General features: G+C 41.7%; 1 protein-coding gene across 4 annotated transcripts in view; it reads right to left on the bottom strand.

Annotated features, from left to right (window-relative positions):
- Nucleotides 1–1,914: 1,914 nt before the first annotated feature.
- Nucleotides 1,915–9,215, bottom strand: part of ap1b1 (adaptor related protein complex 1 subunit beta 1) — a 28,752-nt gene continuing 21,451 nt past the window's right edge. For all 4 annotated transcript variants that reach the window (XM_035953284.2, XM_035953282.2, XM_023281196.3 and 1 more), the window contains one exon: nucleotides 1,915–3,437. In XM_035953284.2, coding sequence (XP_035809177.1) covers nucleotides 3,363–3,437 — 75 coding nt within the window. In that variant the 3' untranslated portion in view covers nucleotides 1,915–3,362. The remainder of the gene's footprint in view (nucleotides 3,438–9,215) is intronic.

Below are 9,215 nucleotides of genomic sequence, written 5' to 3'. Positions count from 1 at the left end.
ACAGACGGACTTTGAGCCATCAGATCAAATGTAATAATGATACAATGTAAGACACGATTGAAACCTTTTTGCAACAATCCTGAGTGTGCAGTTATAATTGTTTTAAAGAGCTGTTTTTGCATATATAAGCTACATATTTTAACCACTTTAATTCTCTCTGATTATCTGAATTATCAAAAAATAAGTGTCAAACCCAAGGATCAGGAGATTTAAATCCTCAGTCACCATCTTTAGCTGTAGGGTGGCAATAAAAAGTTGTGTTTCCTCTTGCACACACGTTTTCATGAGAGTCACCTGTTCAAAGCTAAGAAATGAAGCTTCTTCATATAATGCCCTGTTTTTGCTTTTTTGTTCCTCTTCCACAGTGGCAATTTTACATTTAAGTAAATTTGGACTGCTTTATGTGTAGGCACCCAAAAGCTGTTTCCTTGTGTCCAGTATTACTACAAAGCATTAGAATGAATATAAAAACGGTCACAGATGGAGGACGGACAAGCAGTTGCATTAGAAACACGTGACCAGTCACCTGATGGATGTCAAAGCAAAAAAAATTGCTCCTTATGTTGAGCTGAAGGTGAGGTGAGACCTTGGTTGATGGACTTTCTCCCCAGATATACTTGTGTAATGCACCTGATGTTCCGTCTTGCATTAGTTCCAAAGGCTGAGCATCACATGGAGCATATTGTGGCTGCAGACGTTCATAATGTGATCATAATGTGCTCTAGATGCATTGTGCATATTTTGTAGAATTTTTCCACTGTAGTTGGTCGTAAAGCGCTTGTTTAATGCTGCTCATAAAAGCTAAATGTGCTAGGATGAAAGTGTTAATAAGTGAGTTGGAATAAAAATCCAAGCTAAACCTGAGTGGGGTTTTTTTTAGCCAGCACTGCAGTTTTAACTTTGAAAGTCAATGACTGTCCCCCGGGGCTGCACAGTGGCGTAGTGGTTAGCACTTTCGCCTTGCAGCAAGAAGATCCCTGGTTCGCGTCCCGGCTTTCCCGGGATCTTTCTGCATGGAGTTTGCATGTTCTCCCTGTGCATGCGTGGGTTTTCTCCGGGTACTCTGGCTTCCTCCCACAGTCCAAAAATATGCTGAGGTTGATTGATTATTCTAAATTGCCCGTAGGTGTGAATGTGTGAGTGCTTGTTTGTCTTTGTATGTAGCCCTGCGACAGACTGGCGACCTGTCCAGGGTGTCCCCTGCCTTCGCCTGAGTCAGCTGGGATAGACTCCAGCCCCCCCCATGACCCTAGTGAGGATTAAGCGGTGTATAGATAATGGATGGATGGATGGATGACTGTCCCCTTCTACAGACTGAGCCCTGACCAATAGGCAGTGAAGTGGCGCCCCCTATCGGGATGTATTCATCACAGAGGATCGATATTATAGCTCATTCATTAGTCAAAGAAAGTCTGACACTTGTCACAGCTTCAGAGAACTGACTTTTCTCTGGTCTGTGATTTTGCATCTTCGCACACAGCTGACCTTTATCAGTCATGGAGGAAGAGATCTGAGATAAGAGCTGTTTGTGTTCCACATTAGGTCAGGCAGTGGAAATCCTGCTTAAGCTTTCCAAAGCAGGTAAGAAAAAAAAAAACCCGTCACAGCTTCAGAGCAGCTGCTGTGAAGCGAATAAACCTCAGACTTCACTCGAGGATCACGGTCGAACAGCCTGCCGACTCTGCTGTAAAAGCTGTAATACTGAAGCTGCCCACGAGAGAAGAGCCCTGAACACCTCAAAGGTCATCGATGATTACAAAGCAAAGCATGTGACAACAGTGAGCACAGGCTCGCAGGACTTCTGGGAACGTGGACTTTACCGAGCAAATAAAACCAAGATAATGTTTTACATCCTGTGACCCTGTATTTCTGGGGCATACGCAGGAAATTTCACTTTCAAAAAAACTCAATATATGAATTTATCAAGTCTTTTAATAGTTCTTTTTCAAATGATGTACACACAACAAACAAAATTATGTTGATCAAAAACATCTGATTAAACACTTGATTTTTCTTTTTTTGTACAGCATTTCGTATGAATCAGCTGTCACGACACACAAAGACACACACGCGGAATACACAGCCTCGTCTGTTGTAATCTGCTAAAGGTGTTAGTGCATCCGTCCTGTCGAGCCGATAAAAAGGGCTTCAGTGTAATGACTCAGAAAAGGGATCCAATTAATCTGCAGAATCTGCAGGTAAAACGGGGAGACCGGATGCTGCTGTAGCCTCATTTTGGCCAAAACACCAAGCTACCAACATCCACACTTCTTACTCAGAGGTGTTACAACCCATGACGGTGAGTGTATTTCACCTGAGCCTTCATCTCAGGTGGTCATGGAGCTGGAGAGAGCTGAGAGGAGGATGCTGAGAGAGCAAAGTGGCAGAAAGCCCCGAGTGGCTGTCGCTGATGCACAGGGAAGCAGCAAATATAAAAATCCTCACCACCTGAGGCTCTCACCCACTTCACCACATGTACACTAACGAGACTACGAACACAAATTATACCGTGGAATGACTTAGTAAGAGAGCAGTCAGTGGACAACCGCTGCTAGTCCAGAAAATGTCACGATACTGATGTAAAAACTAAAGAAACACACACCAACACAGTTTCCATGCACACATCAGACATTCTGCCTTCAGGGACAGTAGAGGATCTGATCCCACTGCTAACCACAGATACCAAAGAAAACTCTATAAAATGACAAAGACAACAATAGTGTAGTTTTTTTTAAGGCCCACACAGCTGTCATCCCCTTCACACAGGCGGAGCGTAAGGAGAGTTAAAGCCTTTTTTTCCTCACTGTATCCTAATTGAAATTACCCCCCAAATAAATACGCTGAAAGTGATGATTCACCTGCTGATTGCAGATGCTAAAAATAGGCTCCAATTTACAGAGAAATGGGGCTGGAAAATGATTAAAGAGCCTCATGCAGAGAAACAATCAGGGAGGGTAGAAGTCGTAGAGCCGCCTGTCCCCATGAGAGTAAAGGCTGTCACAGGATGGCTCAGACAGAGAGGACCTGCTCAGATAATCTAGCTGGAGATAAGGTCCTGAAACTGAAACATGTGGGGTCAACAAGCATACAAAGAGGGGACAGGAAAAGCCTAGCCAAGAGAGCCAACTAGAAATCTCAGTCTGGGAGAAATTAAAATAATAAAAAACAAACAAACAAACAAAATCGTAACAACAGACCATCAGCCATCCTAATGAATAGGCTGGATGACATTCAGACTGCAGTCTCCAGGTCAAATGAAGCCGGAAGTGGCTCCTGCACTGCATGATATGATTCGTGGGCCAGGAGAGAAAGAGCGAGAGGAGTCTGGAGGGCAGCGGCTGGCTGGATGTACCGGTGTCTGTTCAGTTCTTCAGCACCGCCTCGTAGCTCTGGAACACACACTGGGCAACCTCTGGAGCTCTGCACTTCAGAGAGACCTGAGGGAGAGAAGAGTGACTCGATTTATACCATAATCGGCTAAAATGCAAAGTTCTGACAGTTATATCAATAAATAGCTGACTCATAAAAGCCCATTGAGGGACATACAATTCGAATTATCAAATACAAAAACTCATCCTCTGCTTATTTTTCTCTCCGAGTTTTTACTGCCGTGTAATTTAGCATGAATGAAACAAGTTTAAATAAAGAAAAGCTCTCAAAAAACGTAATAATTGAACAGTTCAGTCTGCAAAGTCTTGAGTTTTGTGCACTGATGGGTGTAAAATGAGGCCACAGTAAAAAAAAAAACATAAAAAAAACAAAGAAAAAAACAAATCAGAATAATAATAATGAATTAGATTTATATAGCACTTTTCTAAATACTCAAAGCGCATACAATGGATCCATTATTCATTCACTCACACATTCTCACTCTGATGGTGGTAAACTACATTTGTAGCCACACATGCATTCATACACCAATGTGAGTAGCCGCACTGGAGACAAGGTGGGTAAAGTGTCTTGCCCAAGGACACAACAGCACATGACTAGAACAGAGCGGGAACCAAACCGCCGACCCTTCGATCATTGGACGACCCGCTCTACCACCTGAGCCACAGCCGCCCTGGGGCTCAGGTCCATTTAAACGAGTTTTTCTGGTGGGAAGAAATAAAAGGTTTTGGATTAAAAGTTGCTTAATTCAGTCTTATCAAGCACAAACATCCATCCATCCATTATCTATACATGGCTTAATCCTCATTAGGGTTGCGTGGGGCTGGAGTCCATCCCAGCTGACTTTGGGTGAAGGCAGGGGACACCCTAGACAGGTGTCCAGTCTGTCACAGGGCTACATATAGAGACAAACAATCACACTCACACCTCCGGGCAATTTAGAATAATCAGTTAACCTCAGCATATCTTTGGACTGTGGGAGGAAGCCGGAGTATCTGGAGAAAACCCACGCTGCACAGGGAGAACATGCAAACTCCATGCAGAAAGATCCCGGGAAGGCGGGGACGTGAACCGGGGATCTTCTAGCTGCAAGGCTAACCACTACGCCACTGTGCAGCACAAACACACAGACAGAAATATAGATACATAAACACACAAGAGGAAACAGACACCACCTCTCTAGTCTTTGAAGCCACGTTCAGCTGGGAGTAGGTTTAGGATCTGATGGAGCCTCACTAAGTGTTTTTGTTTCTCCGTCATACCACAGTCATACTGCAGTTGTTACTCCCTCAGATCCAGAAAAGGACCATTCACAGGAAACACAAGGCAGCCGAAGCTCTGGAATAGTTGCATCAGGACAGACACAGTCGTGATGTTGCAGAAGACATTTAGTCAATTCAAAAGCCAGAGATTCTGAGTATTTAAAGGTGTTTCGCTAATTAATTGCTGCACAGTGAAAACCAGCTGTGCTTTCTCTGGAGACAAGCAGAACTCTTAATCACCTCAAATGTCTTTGCAAAGTGGGAAAACAAAGAGAACCTGCATTTTTTTTTTTTTTTTTTTTGCCCTGACAGTGACACACATGCTCATGCTCACAAATCATTACTGTGCTGTTCTCTCAGCTTTAATCACTGTCATTCCTGAGAATCACATTTGTTCCACTGGAGTGCAGCTGGAACAGTCTGATGGTCACACTCTGGCAGCAGTTAGTGCAGACCCTCAGCGAGTCTGTTTTTGAGCCACAAATCGAAGCACCACTAAAAGATCCAGGTGAAGTCCTGCATTGTAAAAAACCTGCATCTCGGTTTGACTAATGCATCTTTCATTTCCTCTCTGTTCTCTCTGAGTCCTTCATTAAACAGCCAGGACAGGCTGACCCTTTTTTCCCTGAAACTGATTTTTGCCGTCATCTTATACTCACAAACCTTCCATCATCCTGAATGACAAAGCACAGTTTTCAGTCATTTTCCTTTAAGCCCATTTCTTCTTGTATTGACACTAAAAGCTCATGTTTTCTCCACTTAGAAACTGTCACCATTATCATAACCACAGCGATCAGTTTATTCACCAGAAATCTGACGAGTGACTGATGGGAATTTCACACCAGGCAGTGAATAATATCAAATAAAGGTGAAGGAGTGTGGAGCAGCAGTTACCAGAGAGCTGCAGTTTAATACTGCACGGCTCCTTCAGTACTGCACTGGTACACTCGGGGCTCTTTACTAATGCATGCTGCTGCTGGCAACATTCAGGCAGGCGCGCTCCGATCAGCATGGGGTAAGATGTGAAGAAATGCAGGAGCTCCAGCCGCTGTGCAGAGGCTGCTATTAAAAGAGCCTTTAACTGCAGCATTTGTGTCAACTCAGGTCTTGCTGCTAAAATAGTAATATTACATCGGGGTCCACAGGCAGGGAAATAACGGTCTAGAAATACCCCCTAATGGTTCTATGCTTCCACCAAGCAGTCGAGTTGCATATTTACACTCATGTCTGGCTAGACTCGTGTATCTGCAGTGATAAATTTATAGTGTGTCGAGTCAACTTACTTGCATGAATTCACGTTTGGCCAAGAAAAAGCAGATTCGGATAGAATTCAAAGCTATAGACATGGCAGTAGACTGGGCTGCAAAGAAGTTGTAAATTCTAAAACGTGGATACTTCACACACATCTTCAACCCAGCAGCACAGAAGATCTGCACAATCATTCCAGTCTAGTGTCACCAATTCAGTTATCTGACCAAATGTGAAATATGGTCACAATCTCGCCTCCTGTTCCTGAGTTATGGCACCAAATAACAGCCAGGAATGTGTGGAACATTGCGATGAATATGAGTATGATGCTATGATTATGTAGTTCTGGCATTGTTGATCAAATAAAGGTTTACAATGAGCTACAGAGTGTTTTTCCAGGACATTTTCATTCATGCTTATTCCTGGAAAGCAAAGCTGTGCTGTCAAGAGACAGATTAAGGTGGCTGTTGTGATTTAACCTCCATGTAGAGATCTGAGGACAAGTTAATCCTCATCCTCAACTTGCCATTTTCAGTGTGTGGGTTGTTGCTTTGTGACTGCTGTTGTTTCCTGTAGTGAGGGGAATTTTGAAAATGGTTACACACAAAGCATAGAGGGGAGGAAGCTGTTTGAAATGAGCAGCCCAAGGTGGGTTTATACTTGCAGCCTACATCTGGTGAAGCAGACTACAATGAAGCTGACTTTGGGGATGTAAAAAGTAATCATTTCATCATTTTATCCTTTAGATATTTGTGTGAAATTCTGTTGTAATTAGCGTGTAAATTCTTGAGTCATGGAAAAAACATGTTTCACGAGATCACAGTGACCTGTGACCTCCAAATTCTTATCAGTTTATCCTTGAGTCCAAGTGAACTTTTATCCAAAACTTGAAGAAATTCGCTGAAGACATTACTGAGAATGATAAGAATGGGATGGATGTACGGACAACCAAAAACATAAGGAGCTTGGTTTAGCAATTCCTATACCACTCTGCTTTGTTTCACCAGTCCAAGACAATAAAACTGAAGTATCAAGGCATTTATGGAAATGTGCTCTGAATATTTTTTAGCAGGTAACCAGCCTGAGAACACTGCAGGAGTCTTTTTAGATGGGAACATGGAGCTGTTTGCAGCAATAAGGTAAAGCAAAGAAAGAGAGTTGACAATTGATCATAGACTGATAAAGTGATCCAGCAGCCACGTTAGATAAACTGCCATTACATAATATAAAAGCAAATTTAGCAAAACTTCCTAAAAACAACACGTTCTACTACAAGAAAAGAATCTGGTTTTAACTTGAGAAAGCACTAACACACTCCTTTAAATGGCAACATGAGGCATTTAATCATCAGAACATCATTAATTCACATTAACATAATAAACTATGTTTGTAGTGACTCTACTTGGAGAGTCTATGCAAACTTTAGGGTAGCTACAGCCACTGATCTGAGGTCCTCCATCCTCCACAGCTGGGAATGTTGTCAAAAAGTTCAAAAATGGATGACAGGGGCTGAGAACAGACGGCAACCCAGCTACAGATTGGACATCTGCGTAATTGTGAATGAAATCATGAAAAACAGGCGATACACAGCAGCATGGTCGCTTCAGAAATCAACGAGGACTACAAGTTTCAACTCAGTTTATGGATCGTTCGTATGAAAACCACCAGGTGAGGAACAAAAAGAGGGTTTGTAAGATCAAAGAACAAGGGCCAATTTGCAAAACAAGATGCACAGAGACAACAGCTTTATAAGAGTTTTGCTGAGTACCTTTCCTCAGAGTCCAAATTCAAGCTAAATAAATCTGAGAAAACCAGAGGAGGAATCCCAACCAGATTACACAAAACATATGGCGTCCTATGGGGACACATGGGAACGTCAAAGTCTGTTTTTCTTACAGTGCTGTATGTGAGCTTACATTTATTAATGGAATCATGAACTCTGAAGTGTACAGAACAATTATGGATGCAAAATTATAGCAACTGATTAAACAGAATGATTCAAGTGACAGAAGTAGATCTTCTAGCAGGATATTAAAGTAAACTACCAGCCGCTTGCTGAAAGATTATTTTGCTCAGGAGGAAAAGTCTTAGAATGGACCTCCCAGAGCCCTGACCTAAATCACACTGAGGATCTATAGGAGGTCGTGGAGAAAAAGTGTCGGCTGTTGAGGCTCTAGTGCGGATGAAGTAAAAGCTTTAAACAAGGAAGCAACTTCCACCACAGCTGTTACAGAGACTGAGTGATTTAATGTCCAGATGTTGTCAAGCAGTTCTGCAAGGATGGGAAACTAAATACTGAAATATTGTAACAGCTGTTCTGTCGCAGAAACCCCAACAAACATATTTTGTGGGATATTTTACTTGACAAGTGTGCTTCTGCTCTTTCTTTAACAATAAACACAATTTGCTTTGACTTTTTGTTGTTATCTAATACAATGATAGTCATACATTTTCAAGCCTGACTTACGTTTCCAGATACTTTTGAGAGGCAGCGTAATTGATTTCCAGACCCTCAGCAATTTCAATCTATTTGACAGTGAATCTAAAAGAAAATAAACTCTGTAAAATGTAAAAAGGGGCATAAACACTTTTTGGATCTTAACAATAATGTTTGATATAGTTACATTTATTCTTGCTTACTGGGGAAAGTTGCTCACGTGAGATTTAAGCTTGATGGTTGAAATATTACATGCTTTTATCATTTGCAAAATTGCATTTTGATTCTGCATGCTAGCTGTGGTTGGGCTATACATAATTAGGGTAAATGTAACTTTATATCAATATACAGAATACTGTAATATAGAAAATGTTCTGGGAAATCCGACAGGAAACTTTTCTATTGAGTAAATAAACAGACATGTTTATGTTGGGGTAATTTAGTCAATTCAAACTGTAACAAATAAAAGGTATTTCATCATAATGTAACAAATTAATCCAATAAAAAGTGAGAGCAGTCCTTAATAATGATTTGTAATACTACCCACAAAGCCATTAAGGGGAAAGATGTAATGCAAAATATCTTAGAGAATCATGAAAGAACTGTCACTCTGTGCTTGTTTAGGGGAATGACATATTTTACGTTCAAGGAAACACAGTGGTGTCAGTTTCTGTGATGAAACTCACTTATACCAAAAACCTTCACAATTACCAGCTCGAGTGGTGAGTAAAGGAAAATCAGCCAACGTCGCTGGTCACATTGTTGCCATGGGGACAGGAGATGGCAGATGAGAACGCCATGCTTCATGTCAAGAAGATGAGTAGCGCCCCAATTCTCTACTATAAATATTATCAAGTATACATGAGCTCAGATGGAAC

Source organism: Amphiprion ocellaris, chromosome 6 (assembly GCF_022539595.1).
Source record: "Amphiprion ocellaris isolate individual 3 ecotype Okinawa chromosome 6, ASM2253959v1, whole genome shotgun sequence".
Lineage (NCBI taxonomy): Eukaryota > Metazoa > Chordata > Actinopteri > Pomacentridae > Amphiprion > Amphiprion ocellaris.
The sequence above is the reverse complement of the archived record's forward strand: the minus strand, read 5'-3'. Positions and strand labels throughout refer to the sequence as shown.